Source organism: Schistocerca nitens, chromosome 1, assembly GCF_023898315.1.
Source record: "Schistocerca nitens isolate TAMUIC-IGC-003100 chromosome 1, iqSchNite1.1, whole genome shotgun sequence".
Classification (NCBI taxonomy): Eukaryota; Metazoa; Arthropoda; class Insecta; order Orthoptera; family Acrididae; genus Schistocerca; species Schistocerca nitens.
Window position 1 is genome coordinate 396136966 of NC_064614.1, and position 17469 is coordinate 396154434.

General features: G+C 45.5%; 1 protein-coding gene across 1 annotated transcript in view; it reads right to left on the reverse strand.

Annotated features, from left to right (window-relative positions):
- Positions 1 to 258: 258 nt before the first annotated feature.
- LOC126249489 (uncharacterized) overlaps positions 259 to 17469 on the reverse strand; it is a 131176-nt gene continuing 113965 nt past the window's right edge. Inside the window, exons 5-6 of the mRNA XM_049951177.1 lie at positions 10401 to 10691; positions 259 to 556 (exon numbers count right to left, since the gene is read on the reverse strand). Of these exons, the coding sequence (XP_049807134.1) occupies positions 259 to 556; positions 10401 to 10691 (589 nt within the window). The remainder of the gene's footprint in view (positions 557 to 10400; positions 10692 to 17469) is intronic.

Below are 17469 nucleotides of genomic sequence, written 5' to 3' on the forward strand. Positions count from 1 at the left end.
CGTCCTCAAAGCTTTACTTCCGCCAGTACCTCGTCTCCTACTTTCCAAACTTCACAGAAGCTCTTCTGCGAATCTAGCAGAACTAGCACTTGCCCGCGAAAGGCAAAGGTCCCGAGTTCGAGTCTCGTTCCGGCACACAGTTTTAATCTGTCAGGAAAGTTTCACCGCTCTTATAATCATGTGTTATATCCTACTACACTGTATACGCCGGCTAAGTGAAATTTCATTATTTGCTACCATTCCTGGAGTTACGGAGCGTTAATGGAAAGCAAACCTGCACTTGTCAATGACAACGGCGACGGCGCGGCGGCTGCGCTTCTGCGCCGCGAGGTGCAGCGCGGAGAAGCCGAGCGCGTCGCCGCAGTTGACGTCGAGCCGCGGGCAGCGCGCGAGCAGCTGCACGCAGCGCTCCAGAGCGTCCGCCACCTCTCCAGGCGCCTGTCCCACCAGCTTCAGCACGGCGCCGTGCAGAGCCGTCCGCCCCCCGGCGTCCGTCGCGTTGACGCGCGTCTCCGGGTGCGACAGCAGCGCCGCCAGTGCGCCCGGGTTGGCCCACCTGCGTGACACGGTGAGCGTCGCTTCAACTGTCCAAAAAATTGCTCTGTGCACTATGGGACTTAACATCTGAGGTCATCAGTCCCCTAAACCTTAGAACTACTTAAACCTAACTAACCTAAGGACATCACACACATCCATGCCCGAGGCAGGATTCGAACCTGCGACCGTAGCGATCGCGCGGTTCCAGACTAAAGCGCCTAGTACAGCTCGGTCACACCGGCCGGCGAAGTGAACTGTCCACTTCTGCTTACTGTCAGAAACTGTTTTCCTGTGTTGGTGCACCAGCTCGTAGAGTTTTTCCATAAGTTTTATAAACACAACACATGCACATAACAAAGACTTCAGTTATCAATCATATACACTATTGGCCACTAAAATTGCTACACCAAGAAGAAATGCAGCTGATAAACGGGTATTCATTGGAGAAATATATTATACTAGAACTGGCATGTGATTACATTTTCACGCAATTTGGGTGCATAGATCTTGAGAAATCAGTACCCAGAAGAACCACCTCTGGCCGTAATAACGGCCTTGATACGCCTGGGCATTGATTCAAACAGAGCTTGGATGGCGTGTACATGTACAGCTGCCCATGCAGCTTCAACACGATACCACAGTTCATCAAGAGTAATGACTGGTGTAGTGTGACGAGCCAGTCGCTCGGCCACCATTGACTAGATGTTTTCAATTGGTGAGAGATATGGAGAATGTCCTGGCCAGGGCAGCAGTCTAACATTTTCTGTATCCAGAAAGACCCGTACAGGCCCGTTGTGCATTATCCTGCTGAAATGTAGGATTTCGCAGGGACCGGATGAAGGGTAGAGTCACGGGTCGTAACACATCTGAAATGTAACGTCCACTGTTCAAAGTGCCGTCAATGCGAACAAGAGGTGACCGAGACGTGTAACCAATGGCACCCCGTACAATCACGCCGGGTGATACGCCAGTATGCCGATGACGAATACACGCTTCCAATGCGCGTTCACCGCGTTGTCGCCAAACATGGGTGCGACCATCATGATGCTGTAAACAGAACCTGGATTTATCTGAAGAAATGACGTTTTGCCATTCGTGCACCCAGGTTCGTCAGTCAGTACACCATCGCAGGCGCTCCTGTCTGTGATGCAGCGTCAAGGGTAACCGCAGCCACAGCCTCCGAGCTGATACTCCATGCTGCTGCAAACGTCGTCGAACTGTTCGTGCAGATATTTGTTGTTATGCAAACGTCCCCATCTGTTGACTCAGGGACCGAGACTTGGCTGCAGGATCCGTTACAACCATGCGGATAAGATGCCTGTCATCTCGACTGCTAGTGATACGAGGTCTTTGGAATCCAGCACGACATTCCATATTACCCTCCTGAACTCAGCGATTCTATATTCTACTAACAGTCATTGGATCTCGACCAACGCGAGCAGCCATGTCGCGATACGATAAACCGCAATCGCGATAGGCTACAATCCGACCTTTATCAAAGTCGGAAACGTGATGGTACGCATTTCTCCTCCTTACACGAGGCATCACAACGACGTTTCACCAGGCAACGCCGGTCAACTGCTGTTTGTGTATGAGAAATCGGTTGCAAACTTTCCTCACGTCAGCACGTTGTAGGTGTCGCCACTGGCGCCAACCTTGTGTGAATGCTCTGAAAAGCTAATCATTTGCATATCACAGCATCTTGTTCCTGTCGGTTCAATTTCGCGTCTGTAGCACGTCATCTTCGTGGTGTAGCAATTTTAATGGCCAGTGGTGTATTCTCCATCACTACCAACAACAGTCTTCCAACGATGGGGTAACTTCTCGATTCAGCGATTGTAGAAACGATGTTGAGACGAAGAACTCATCGAGGCACGTTCGGAGCGCATTCGCCTCAGCAAAGGAAGTTCCTTGAAAACTGTTCCATAGAGACCGGAAAGGTGAAAATCTGAGGGTGCAAGATCAAGTGAGTAGGTGGGTGCGGAATGAGTTCCCCATCCAGCATTTGCATAGTGTTTTTGTCAGTCGCTTTTATCAGTCTAGCGCAAAGCGGGCGAGCGTTATCGTGGGGTACCATCACTTCACGCAGCCTTCCTGGTCGTTGTTCTTAGACTGCGTCTGTAACACATCTCAGTTGTTGGCAATAAATGCCAGCAGTGATGGTTACACCTCGGGGAAGCAATTCGCAGTACACCACACCGTCGCTCTCCCACCAGATGCATAACATTATCTATTGTCGATGCGTGCACGTCTTTGTATGGGGAGTTGCAGCTTCGTTTGGTCTCAACCATTTTTTTCTTTTCCTTACGTCAGCTTAAAGAGGCCAGTTTTCGTTCCCAGTAACGATACAGGACAGGAATGTTTGGTGTTGTTCATGGGCCAATTTATGACGAGAAAACAGAGATGCACATATGCCCACCCGATGATTTTTGTGGTTTTTGGACTTCGCCACTGCGTGCAAACGTATCACGACTGTGGAATGCTCACAGTTCATCACATATGCCAGTTCTCGAGTACGCTGACGTGAATCATTGTGGGTTAATGCGTTTAAACGATCTTCATCAAACCAAGAACATCTTCCTGAATGTGGAGTGTCACTAAGGTCAAAACAATCCTCCTTAAAACGAGAAAACATTCTTGCCATGCTCTTTCCACTGTCATTGACTCTACACATGGCGCAAATGTTTCTGCTGCCTCCACTGCTGTCATCACGCTACTGAACTCAAACAGAATAATATGTCGGAGATGTTCCGATTCCTCCACTTGCCACTCCATTGTCCAGCTCTTGACAGCTCCACTCACTATCTCCAAATGATAAAATGACAATATGTAAACTCAAATAGCAACAGTGAACTGCAAATAAAAATGACAATCGATAAATAAACCCGTAGCAACTGGAACACCAACATGCAAAACAAAACCACAACGAGCTTATCCACCAACTTATATATGCAGGGCACCTGCAGCTGCTTAAGGCCATGATGAACGAAAACACCGCTGGAAGCTGGTAAAACTTGGTTTTTATTGACCACACAACCAGTTTCACGGCTTAGAGCAGCTCATTCCGGTGCAACTCTACATACTTATGAACTGAAATACAACTGTAAACCGTATCGCAAATTTGCGCTATGTATAAGATTCTTTGAAGACTTACACTCACAAAAATTAAAGACTTACACTCACAAAAATTATTAAATTAATATATTATACGTAAACCCAATATTCTCAGTAAAGGTATTGCCGCTCTGTGAATACTGTCAGTATTTCAAAAACTAGACGAACGAAGGATAATTGAGAAGTTGGACCATGCAATATTCTCTAACAATGTTGCTGGATAGATCGAATCTATATACTGGCCATTCAATGTATGTGCAAGTATATATAAGAAAATCAAACATTGCTCATGGTTAAAACCACTTTCGAAGGTGCTGCTCATAACATAGTTAACGGTGGAAATAGTGTAAGACAGTAGTACTAAGCAAGACAACCTAGGCACTCTTATTTAAAATAGAGAATGGGAAACGAAGGGAAGAAATGGACGGTAATTTGTAACTTCCATTAGCACAGGGCGTTGTGATAAGTTATTATGGTAATGCAACGGACAAAGTTGCAAATTTGTGTTGGACTGGGACTCGGCCCCAGGTTTACTGCTTCTCATGAGGGGTTGCCTTAACCTTTTCCTGATCAACTCAAATTTCCAACTTATTGAACGCTCCGTCGTTCATTAATGTGCATACACAGAATTTTTTAAAAAAAGCGCAGTGGTGTGGTGATATGTTTTTAACTTGTGTGTGAGTGAATCAGGCTGGGGGTGTTTTTGTTGTAGTTTGGGGGAGCGGGATGTCCTTAGTAGTAGTAGTAGTTGTTGTTGTTGTTGTTTGTGTGTGTTTGTGTGTGTGTGTGTGTGTGTGTGTGTGTGTGTGTGTGCGTGCGTGCGTGCGCGTGTATGAGGGGACAAAACATGTCCTAACTTCTGTGTGCATAGATAATGCTACTTTACTGTGGTATTGTGGTGGGTGATCATGACTGGATATTTTGGCTGGTTATGTGGAACTATTTTTATGGCTCTTCATCTATTACGTGTTTTATTACTTTAAATAACGTTGTTTTCTAATGTTTCTTCAGTCATTTCTTATATTGCCTTTTGATTTTGGAAGTTTTCTTGTTGTGTTAGGAGATGGTTTTTGTTACTAAATCTGTTTATTTCGACCTCTGTTTCTACTGTGGTAAGGTGGTGGTTTCCTAGTCAGAGGATGTTCTGAAAATGTTGAATTGCTGGTGCCTCATTTCCATGCTTTTGATGCTCTTTATATCTTATTTTTAATGTTATGCTGGCCTGTCTTAAGCACGGAACATTACAGCTGTTACATTGAAGTCTGTAAATGCCAGATTTTTTTTTTAAATACACGCGAGTGTCATCCTGTTCTGCATTGATTTACTACTTTGGTTAGCTATTTTAACCCTCGCTTCTTAAGGATGTTATCAGTTATATGTGAAGTTTGTTTCGTTATGTGAGTGTGTACCAGCTTGACTGTTCAGTTTCTGTGTTGTCTCCTTGTGTAGTAGTGGTTTTGTTGTTTTGTGTGTTGGTGTTGAGTGTTGTGGGTCCTTGGATTTATGTGGTGCTTTGGTTTACTTGTTTAGCTTGTTTTATTTTTATATCTTTCTGGATTTTCTTATTTAATTTCGTGACTAAAGATTCATGATATCATTGTAGCTGTGTTTGTCCAATGACACTGCATTTTATCTGTGGTTCATGTCTCTGACTGCTATCTGTTTTAGAAACTGTGGATGGTTTGATCTCTGATGTAGTATTGTGTCTATTGTGGTGGCTTTTCTGCATAAATAATAAGAGAGTTAGCTATTTTTCATTGTGATAGTGTTAGCTATTTTTCATTGTGATAAATATATCTAGGGAGTTTATTTGCTTTGTTTGTCTTTCTCTAAAGCGAACTTTACGGTTTTGTTGGTTTTGTGTAGTGTGTTTATCTGTGTGTGTAGTTCTATCTTCATTTCTGGTTTATCTACCAAGTGGTTGTATTCACCAGTGCAGTAGATTGTGTTTGCTGGTACTATTTTCTGAAACATTCATTCTTCTATTTTGTTAATGGAGATACTTCCTAATTTCTGTGAAAATGGGATCCCATTGAGAATCGTCCTCTTGTAAGTAGAAATATTTATTACATTTAAAGTGGATGTTTTGGTCAGTAATAAAGTGTAGGAGTGTGCTTGTCTCTGAGATGTGTTCTTGTGTATAAACTGTAAGTTTCAAGGTCCTGTTCTGTTATCTTAATTGTTTCTTTGACTGGGATTGTGGAGTACATGTTCTCTGTATAAATTGAGATCAAAATAACTGTATCCAATATATATATATATATATATATATATATATATATATATATATATACTGGAAATGGAAAAAAGAACACATTGACACAGGTGTGTCAGACCCACCATACTTGCTCCGGACACTGCGAGAGGGCTGTACAAGCAATGATCACACGCACGGCACAGCGGACACACCAGGACCCGCGGTGTTGGCCGTCGAATGGCGCTAGCTGCGCAGCATTTGTGCACCGCCGCCGTCAGTGTCAGCCAGTTTGCCGTGGCATACGGAGCTCCATCGCAGTCTTTAACACTGGTAGCATGCCGCGACAGCGTGGACGTGAACCGTATGTGCAGTTGACGGACTTTGAGCGAGGGCGTATAGTGGGCATGCGGGAGGCCGGGTGGACGTACCGCCGAATTGCTCAACACGTGGGGCGTGAGGTCTCCACAGTACATCGATGTTGTCGCCAGTGGTCGGCGGAAGGTGCACGTGCCCGTCGACCTGGGACCGGACCGCAGCGACGCACGGATGCACGCCAAGACCGTAGGATCCTACGCAGTGCCGTAGGGGACCGCACCGCCACTTCCCAGCAAATTAGGGACACTGTTGCTCCTGGGGTATCGGCGAGGACCATTCGCAACCGTCTCCATGAAGCTGGGCTACGGTCCCGCACACCGTTAGGCCGTCTTCCGCTCACGCCCCAACATCGTGCAGCCCGCCTCCAGTGGTGTCGCGACAGGCGTGAATGGAGGGACGAATGGAGACGTGTCGTCTTCAGCGATGAGAGTCGCTTCTGCCTTGGTGCCAATGATGGTCGTATGCGTGTTTGGCGCCGTGCAGGTGAGCGCCACAATCAGGACTGCATACGACCGAGGCACACAGGGCCAACACCCGGCATCATGGTGTGGGGACCGATCTCCTACACTGGCCGTACACCACTGGTGATCGTCGAGGGGACACTGAATAGTGCACGGTACATCCAAACCGTCATCGAACCCATCGTTCTACCACTCCTAGGCCGGCAAGGGAACTTGCTGTTCCAACAGGACAATGCACGTCCGCATGTATCCCGTGCCACCCAACGTGCTCTAGAAGGTGTAAGTCAACTACCCTGGCCAGCAAGATCTCCGGATCTGTCCCCCATTGAGCATGTTTGGGACTGGATGAAGCGTCGTCTCACGCGGTCTGCACGTCCAGCACGAACGCTGGTCCAACTGAGGCGCCAGGTGGAAATGGCATGGCAAGCCGTTCCACAGGACTACATCCAGCATCTCTACGATCGTCTCCATGGGAGAATAGCAGCCTGCATTGCTGCGAAAGGTGGATATACACTGTACTAGTGCCGACATTGTGCATGCTCTGTTGCCTGTGTCTATGTGCCTGTGGTTCTGTCAGTGTGATCATGTGATGTAACTGACCCCAGGAATGTGTCAATAAAGTTTCCCCTTCCTGGGACAATGAATTCACGGTGTTCTTATTTCAATTTCCAGGAGTGTGTGTATATATATATATATATATATATATATATATATATAATGTGGCAAACATATTTGTAAGGAAAACCAGTTTGTTACAATGGCACTGAAGATGCTTTGAAATACAGCAAAACATGTATGGTCTAAATAAGACTACTATGACAGTTGCAAAAGAAAATATATAACCTGGCTTACTTGTGTAAATGTGAATGCAGTAAGGAGGCTTAACAGCAGTCAAGCATTTTCTGGGGTGGGTGGGGGCTTCCTCTTAAGTACCAAAGTATCCACCTCAAGCTACATCACACACGTCAATACACCAGTTTTAATAAATGTTTTAATCTAATAACCTAGTACAGTACTTAAGTACGTAGGTAGACTACCAGACTACCAACTACTCTTTTTGTTGTTGTGGTCTTCAATGAGAAGATTGGTTTGATGCTGCTCTCCATGCTTCTCTGTCCTGTACAAGTATCTTCATCTCCAAATAACTACTGCAACTTACATCCTTCAGAATCTGCTTACTGTTGTCATCTCTTGGTCTCCTTTTACAATTTTTACCGTCCCCTCCCCCCACGCTTCTCTCCGATACTAAATTGACGATCCCTTGATATCTAGAATGTGTACTATCAACTGATCCCATTTTCTAGTCATGTTGGGCACAAATTTCTTTTCTCTGTCATTGTATTCAGCAACTACTCATTAGTTAAATGGTCCACCGACCTAATCTTCACCATTGTTCTGTTGCACCACATTTCTTATCTAATTTTTTTTAGCACTCAAATATTTCCAAAATTTTGAATCTATATTCGACGTTAAAAATTTCTTTTCATCACAAACGCTTTACTTGCTCACATTTTATATCCTGTCTACTTTGGCCATCATCTGCTATTTTTCCGTCCAATAACAAACTCATCTACTACTTTAAGTGTATATTTTCCTAATCTAATTCCCTCCTTTTAATTCAGCTACATTCCATTATCCCTGTTTCGCTTTTGTTGGTTTTCATCTAATACCCTCCTCTCCAGACACCGTCAGTTCCGTTAAAATGCTCTTCCAAGTCTTTTCCGGAATCTGATAGAATTACAATGTCACTGGCAAACCTCAAAGTCTTTATTTCTTCTCCCTGAACTTTAATTCCTATGCCATATTTTTCCTTGGTTTCCTTTATTACTTGCTCAATCTACAGATAGAATAACGCTGGGGATAGGTTACAATCCTTCTCACTCCCTTCTCAACCACTGCTTCCCTTTCATGTTCTCGGCTCATATAACTGCCGTCTGATACTAAACGAGTCGTAAATAGCTTTTCGTTCCCTGTATTTTACCCCTACTACCGTCAGAATTTCAAACAGAGTGTTCCAGTCAACACTGACAAAAGCTTTCTCGAATTCCTACCTACGATGTACTTAATGCTGAGTATAGCTTGTATGAGCATGCAGTCAAAAGATGTGAATGAACGGAACCACAGCTTTGTATACACTACTGGCCATTAAAATTGCTACACCACGAAGATGACGTGTTACAGACGCGAAATTTAACCGACAGGAAGAAGATGCTGTGATATGCAATTGATTAGCTTCTCAGAGCATTCACACAAGGTTGGCGCCGGTGGCGACACCTACAACGTGCTGACACGAGGATAGTTTCCAACCGATTTCTCATACACAAACAGCAGTTGACCGGCGTTGCCTGGTGAAACGTCGTTGTGATGCCTCGTGTAAGGAGGAGAAATGCGTACCATCACGTTTCCGACTTTGATAAAGGTCGGATTGTAGCCTATCGCGATTGCGGTTTATCGTATCGCGACATGGCTGCTCGCGTTGGTCGAGATCCAATGACTGTTAGTAGAATATAGAATCGCTGAGTTCAGGAGGGTAATATGGAATGTCGTGCTGGATCCCAACGACCTCGTATCACTAGCAGTCGAGATGACAGGCATCTTATCCGCATGGTTGTAACGGATCTTGCAGCCACGTCTCGATCCCTGAGTCAACAGATGGGGACGTTTGCAAGACAACAAACATCTGCACGAAGTTCGACGATGTTTGCAGCAGCATAGACTATCAACCCGGAGACCGTGGCTGCGGTTACCCTTGACGCTGCATTACAGACAGGAGCGCCTGCGATGGTGTATTCACCGACGAACCTGTGTGCACGAACGGCAAAACGTCATTTTTCGGATGAATCCAGGTTCTGTTTACAGCATCATGATGGTCGCATCCGTGTTTGGCGACATCGCGGTGAATGCACATTGGAAGCGTGTATTCGTCATCGCCATACTGGTGTACCACCCGGCGTAATGGTATGGGGTGCAATTGGTTACACGACTCGGTCACCTCTTATTCGCATTGACGGCACTTTGAACAGTGGACGTTACATTTCAGATGTGTTACGACCCGTGGCTCTACCCTTCATCCGATCCCTGCGAAACTCTACATTTCAGCAGGGTAATGCATCACTGCATGTTGCAGGTCCTGTACGGGCCTTTCTGGATACAGAAAATGTTAGACTGCTGCCCTGGCCAGCAGATTCTCCAGATCTCTCAGCAAATGAAAACGTCTTGTGAATGATGGCCGAGCAACTGGCTCGTCACAATACGCCAGTCACTACTGTTGATGAACTGTGGTATCGTGTTGAAGCTGCATGGGCGGCTGTACCTGTACACGCCATCCAAGCTCTGTTTGACTAAATGCCCAGGCGTATCAAGGCCGTTATTACGGCCAGAGGTGGTTGTTCTGGGTACTGATTTCTCAGGATTTATGCGCCCAAATTGCGTGAAAATGCAATCACATGTCAGTTCTAGTATAATATATTTGTCCAATGATTACCCGTTTATCATCTGCATTTCTTCTTGGTGCAGCAATTTTAATGGCCAGTAGCGTAGTTTTGGATGACACCAGCCTTGACCCATGCAGGTGAGTTTGCAAACCATCAGAGATCACTGCTCAAATAAACGTACTATTGATTATGGTTGTACAGTACTTGAATTAAGTGGATGAATAAAACAGCTAGTGTGTGTAAGTTTTGGACGGCACCAGTACTGAACCCTGAGGCACTCACCTGGCAGCAAAGTGTACTGGCTGTGGCACAGGGCTGTCGACGTTGGGCCCGGCGCCGCTATTGAGCAGCTGCCGCACAAAGCACACTGGTACGTCGGGGTGTCGGCAGGCGAGCTCCAGGCACGTGCAGCCCCCCAGAGCTTCATACTGCTCGTTGGGCCGTACATCGCGACTCTGCAGCAGACTGCAGAAGGCCCCGAAATCCTTCGCGAAGAGCGCCGCCACCAGCGGCGGAAGCCCAGTGCTGTTCTCTTCTCCCAGCCAACCCACTGGCTCCTCTTTCTGGGGACGACTGTGGACAACGATTCACACACACGAAATTAGGCACAATACAATACTCCTGGGCTGGAATTGGCATCGGAGGGACGCCATCAACACTGTACATTGGTATGCTCTTTGAAGGACCAGTTCATGCAAAGCGCTATAGACATCCTACCGACGCTCGACAAAGCATTTCAGTTTCAGATTGCAAATATCTCTGCTTTTCTGGAACACTGAGGATAGTTGTGACTGTCAGGTGTCGTCGACAAGGTGTTCAGGACTTAGCCTGGGTTACGTCCACTGTGGACGGGGAGTCAGTGTTAGGACTTTGTCAACGGCTGACGTGTATCGATTGAGCGAGCCACGATAGTAGTGAGCTGGCAGAAACGATTTCAGAGAACTGTTTTCAGTGTCGAGGACTGTAAAGTAATAAGTGAATTTATTGATGGCGAGATTTGTGAAAGTTAGCCTAGCGTAAATTGCTATCTCGGTGGTTCAATGGTAAAGGGACAAACTTCGAGGATGGTTAGCACTACTACGAACAACCATGTAAAACACGCCTTCCACCTGATGATAATTAACCATCAAAAAGTGTAGTGAATGAAATAAAACTTCGTGATTGGCACACAATTATATATTTTTTCTCATTCCATTTTTATGCAAAGTATTTCCACGAAAGACCCAATCGTCATCACGTGAAGCGAACTGTGTTCTTACGTGTAAAGTAATCAGCTCAGCTGAATAACCCAAAACACACCATTAATCAGGCACATCGAGAAAAATTGAGATATCACATCAGCTTTATGTCCAGCAAGGTATTCAGCACTGCGTCTTTGGTGTTTTAAGACGTAGAGAATCCCTTCAAGCAGAGTAACATTGTCAATGAGAACTTGAGGTGTATTCAGTGAGACCAATTGCCCTTGAAAGGCAAGACCGCTGGTTAAGTCCTCTCAAGTATAGTGTCAAGAAGTCACGAAGTTTCTTTGCAGGTTCAAATGGCTCTGAGCACTATGGGACTTAACATCTGAGGTCATCAATCCCCTAGAACCTAGAACTACTTAAACCTAACTAACCTAAGGACATGACACACATCCATGCCCGAGGCAGGATTCGAACCTGCGACAGTAGCGGTCGCGCGGTTCCAGACTGAAGTGCCTAGAACTGCTCAGCCACACCGGCCGGCTTTCTATGCAGGGTACACTATACTGCACAGTGGAAAGATCCTAATGATAATGTAAGATTATTCAGCTCTAAAACCAGTGTTACAGTTGAGGCCACCGTGGAGAGTTTCCTTTTTACTACATCTGACAGTAAAAATAATGCAGGGCTCAGGGCTATAATGCTTGAATTAGTTCGCCTGAGGAAAATTCCAAGACAGACAGACACCAGAAATATTCCGTACAGATTATGGCTTTCAGCAGCTTTAAAACAGGCACTTTTCAAGGAACAAATGGAGAAAGATATTCCAACGTGAAGCTATAAAAAACAGTTCTAGGTTACTGAAGTGCAAGGAAATGCAAGTGATCCTCTACCTTTGGTTCACTGATGGCTGCGCTTAATTCAAAAGATATAGCCATCGCAAGATGTGCTATGAGCACCGTCTCCCGTGTTGCTGAGAAGAACTAACAGTTATTGCTTGGTGTGCTTTTCAAAACTTAAATTTATGCAATGAAAAGCACAAAAATATCAAGAGAAGACTGAATATCACTAGTAATGGAAGTATTAGAAAATGGAGAGGACGGATGGCACTTTGCATGCCAAACAATGTGGAGGCTGGCGTGAAAGCCTACAGAATGAAGGAGGCTACATTTCTCGAGTTCACCTCCGGACTTTGAGTGGCACGAAACGAATACATTAATTACGCAACTTGATTTTTCTCAATATGATAAAGCTTTATGATTGTCCCTCATAGATATTCAACATAGTGTAGCTGTCCAGACAATTATTCTGAATGTTAAACTTACGTGCAACTTACAAACTTACACAACTTATATAAAATAAACTTACATAAAATTCTCTAGAAACAGTTCTTGTTTTTAGTAACTCGGTTGCGGTAAAATAACTTTAATGTAAAATATATTTGAATTTACATACAAATACTATCAAACTAATGAACAGTCTAATGTGAGAACACACTATGGACTGAGAGTAAACTTAAGGAAGATGAAAATAATAAAAATAATAAATAATCAAAACTGGGGATCATAAAGTACACGAAGTGAAGGAATTCTGCTACCTTGGAAGCAAAATACCACAGGACAGACGAAACAAAGAGGACATAAAAAGCAGACTAGCAGAGGCAAAGAGGGCATTCCTAGACAAAAGAAGTCAATTAGTATCAAACACCGATCTTATCTTGAGGCAGAAATGTTTGAGGATGTATGTCTGGAACACGGGACAGTACTGAAGAGAATCGTGGACTTTGGAAAAAACTGGAAAAGAAAAGTACAGAAGCGCTTGCAGAAATATGATGGAAGTTAGCTGGACTGATAAGACAAGGAATGAGGAGATTTTCTCTTGAATTGGCGAGGGGAGAAACGTGTGGAAAACAATGGGAAGAGACAAGATGACATGACATGTGTTAATACGTCAAGGAATAAGCAGCATGTTACTTAAGGGTGCAGTAGAGGTTTAAACCGTAGCGGAAGACAGAGATTGCAATGAGATGTTAAGGACGTTAGATGCAAATGATACTTTGTGATGAAGTGGTTGACACAGGAGAGGAAGTCATGCTGGATAGCATCAAACCAGTCAGAAAATGATGACTCATTGTAGATATAGGGAATCCCAAGAGGAATGGTCAGTCTTCAGGTACATGGCACGAACGATCATTCGAAGCAAAAAAAAAGTCTAATAAACATTGGTTCTTAAATGCATACCTTAAGAGCTGTGAGCACTTCTTCGTCTTCGATACTGTGAAACAAATTTATTCTACTGCAAGCTCTTTGATATCCATATTTTGAGAGGCGATAGAAAAAAAAATGTCCAGTAAACATGGGCTCTCAAGTGCATACCTTAAGAGCTATGAATACCTTTTCGTCTTCACTACTATGAAATACATCTCTTCTACTGAAGAAGTGCTCATAGCTCTTAAGGTATGCGTTTGAGAGCCCATGTGTACTAGGCTTTTTTTGCTTCGAATAAATGTTTGTGTCATTCTTCCTATGACACCCTACATGGCATGTATATAATACAAGCTTGCCACACAGGTAACACTGGTTACCGTCAGATCACCAAAGTTAAGTGCTTTCGGTTGGATAGATGATCCTCGGCGTCTGTCGAGCAGAGGTGTTACTTGATTGAGAAGCTGACAATGGCCAGGAGAGGAGTGTGCTGACCACATGGCCCTCCATATCAGCATCCAATGACGCCTGTCGACTGAGGATGAAACAGAGGTGAGTCGGTACCGTTAGACATTCAGAGTGCTGTTAGGACAGAATTTAGTTTTATGTAGATGGGAATGGTCTTGCGGAGCTGCGGGCTGGTGAACTCTCAAAGCCCACTAGACAGCCAGTCCAGCAGTCCCAGTCTCAGTGTGCTCTCCAGCCAGAAGCCCCACAAGACATGGCCTGAACCATATGAACAAATGACTAGCGACAAGTATCTTGCCACAGAAAAACGCCGCCCCTGGATACAAGCTGCAGGTCACCTGATAGAATGGCACAGGCGATAGCCTATGGTACAACTAACTTGTCGCTGGCGTTTCGACTTCCAACAGTCCAATGACATACCACTATGTAACATCAGTTGTCTGACAACCAAAGTAAGACTGCCCTCAGAATCTAGCAGCTTAATCGTCCTGAAGAGGTTCACTGAATAGACAGTCGAAACATGGAGTTCATAATTACTTTAGTGTTTCTAGGGGTACGTCTTTGATTCACAATCAAAACGTCCTCGGTTCCAGCTTCGAAACCCCGTTGGCGGCCGAAGACTTCCGGCATAAGAAGTCACCCTCATTCTGCCAACGGCCTTGTAAAAGGGGGTGGAGGAGCGGACAGAGGTTCAGGGCACTCTCTTGCCCTTGGGGTGGGAAACTGCCACTAAAAGCGGAAGAATCAACAATGATCAGCGGCATGAGAATGCAGAAGGCAGTGGAAACTAATTGTATTAAAGACACATAACGCGTATCCACAGGACATGTGGCCTGTAATTGAAAAAGTGTCATGATGATCTCTCCATTGGCAAAAGCTTCCAGAATAGTCTTCCATTCGGATCTCTGGGAGGGAACTGCCAAGGGGGAGGTGACCATGAGAAAAAGATTGAATAATCAACGAAAGAATAACGTTTTACTAGTCGGGGCTTGGAATGTGAAGCTTGAATGTGGTAGGAAAGCTAGAAAATCTTAAAAGGGAAATGGAAAGGCTCAGTCTAGATAAAGTAGGGGTCAATGAAGTGAAATTGAAAGAAGACAAGGACTTCTGGTCAGGTGAGTATAGGGTAATATCAACAACAACGGAAAACGGTATAACGGGAGTTGGATTCGTTATGAATAGGGCAGAGTGTGTGTTACTGTGAACAATTGAGTGATAGGGTTGTTCTTATCAGAATCGACAGCAAACCAACACCGACAACCATAGTTCAGGTATACATGCCAATGTCGCAAGCCGAAGATGAAGTATATTAGGATATTGAAACGGTAATAGAGTACGTAAAGGGAGATGGAAGTCGAATAGTCATGGGTGACTGGAATGCAGTAGTAGTGGAAGGAGTACAAGAAAGGTTACAGGTGTATGTGGGCTTGGGATAGGGAATGAGAAAGGAGACAGATTAATTCATTTCTGCAATAAATTTCAACTACACTCCTGGAAATTGAAATAAGAACACCGTGAATTCATTGTCCCAGGAAGGGGAAACTTTATTGACACATTCCTGGGGTCAGATACATCACATGATCACACTGACAGAACCACAGGCACATAGACACAGGCAACAGAGCATGCACAATGTCGGCACTAGTACAGTGTATATCCACCTTTCGCAGCAATGCAAGCTGCTATTCTCCCATGGAGACGATCGTAGAGATGCTGGATGTAGTCCTGTGGAACAGCTTGCCATGCCATTTCCACCTGGCGCCTCAGTTGGACCAGCGTTCGTGCTGGACGTGCAGACCGCGTGAGACGACGCTTCATCCAGTCCCAAACATGCTCAATGGGGGACAGATCCGGAGATCTTGCTGGCCAGGGTAGTTGACTTACACCTTCTAGAGCACGTTGGGTGGCACGGGATACATGCGGACGTGCATTGTCCTGTTGGAACAGCAAGTTCCCTTGCCGGTCTAGGAATGGTAGAACGATGGGTTCGATGACGGTTTGGATGTACCGTGCACTATTCAGTGTCCCCTCGACGATCACCAGTGGTGTACGGCCAGTGTAGGAGATCGGTCCCCACACCATGATGCCGGGTGTTGGCCCTGTGTGCCTCGGTCGTATGCAGTCCTGATTGTGGCGCTCACCTGCACGGCGCCAAACACGCATACGACCATCATTGGCACCAAGGCAGAAGCGACTCTCATCGCTGAAGACGACACGTCTCCATTCGTCCCTCCATTCACGCCTGTCGCGACACCACTGGAGGCGGGCTGCACGATGTTGGGGCGTGAGCGGAAGACGGCCTAACGGTGTGCGGGACCGTAGCCCAGCTTCATGGAGACGGTTGCGAATGGTCCTCGCCGATACCCCAGGAGCAACAGTGTCCCTAATTTGCTGGGAAGTGGCGGTGCGGTCCCCTACGGCACTGCGTAGGATCCTACGGTCTTGGCGTGCATCCGTGCGTCGCTGCGGTCCGGTCCCAGGTCGACGGGCACGTGCACCTTCCGCCGACCACTGGCGACAACATCGATGTACTGTGGAGACCTCACGCCCCACGTGTTGAGCAATTCGGCGGTACGTCCACCCGGCCTCCCGCATGCCCACTATACGCCCTCGCTCAAAGTCCGTCAACTGCACATACGGTTCACGTCCACGCTGTCGCGGCATGCTACCAGTGTTAAAGACTGCGATGGAGCTCCGTATGCCACGGCAAACTGGCTGACACTGACGGCGGCGGTGCACAAATGCTGCGCAGCTAGCGCCATTCGACGGCCAACACCGCGGTTCCTGGTGTGTCCGCTGTGCCGTGCGTGTGATCATTGCTTGTACAGCCCTCTCGCAGTGTCCGGAGCAAGTATGGTGGGTCTGACACACCGGTGTCAATGTGTTCTTTTTTCCATTTCCAGGAGTGTAGTAAGCGAATACTCTGTTCAAGAATCATAAGAGAAGGAGGTATGCTCGTAAAAGGCCGGGTGATACGAGAAGATGTCAGTTCGATTACATTATGGTCAGAGAGAGATTCCGAAATCAGATTCTGGATTGTAATGCGTACCCAGGAGTAGATGTACACTCAGATCACAATACAGTAGTGACGAACAGATTAGTCAGGAAGAATCATTATGCAAAGAAGTGAGATATGGAAGTAGAAAGGAATGACAAGATACACTTCAAGTTCTCTAAGGCTGTCGATGAAGCAATAAAGAACAGTCCAGCAGGCAGTACAATTAAAGAGTAATGGAAATCTCTAAAAAGAGCAATCACAGCAGCCGGAAAGAAAGACATAAGTACAAAGAAGGTAACTGTAAAGAAGCAATGGGTATCAGAACAAATATTTCAGTTGGTCGATGAATGAAGGAAGTACAAGAATGTTCAGAGAAATTCAGGAATACAGAAATACAAGAAGCTGAGGAATGTAATAAATGGGAGGTGCAGGAAGCTAAGAGTAAATGACTGCATGAAAAATATGAAGAACTCAAAAAAGAAATGACTGTCGTAAGGACT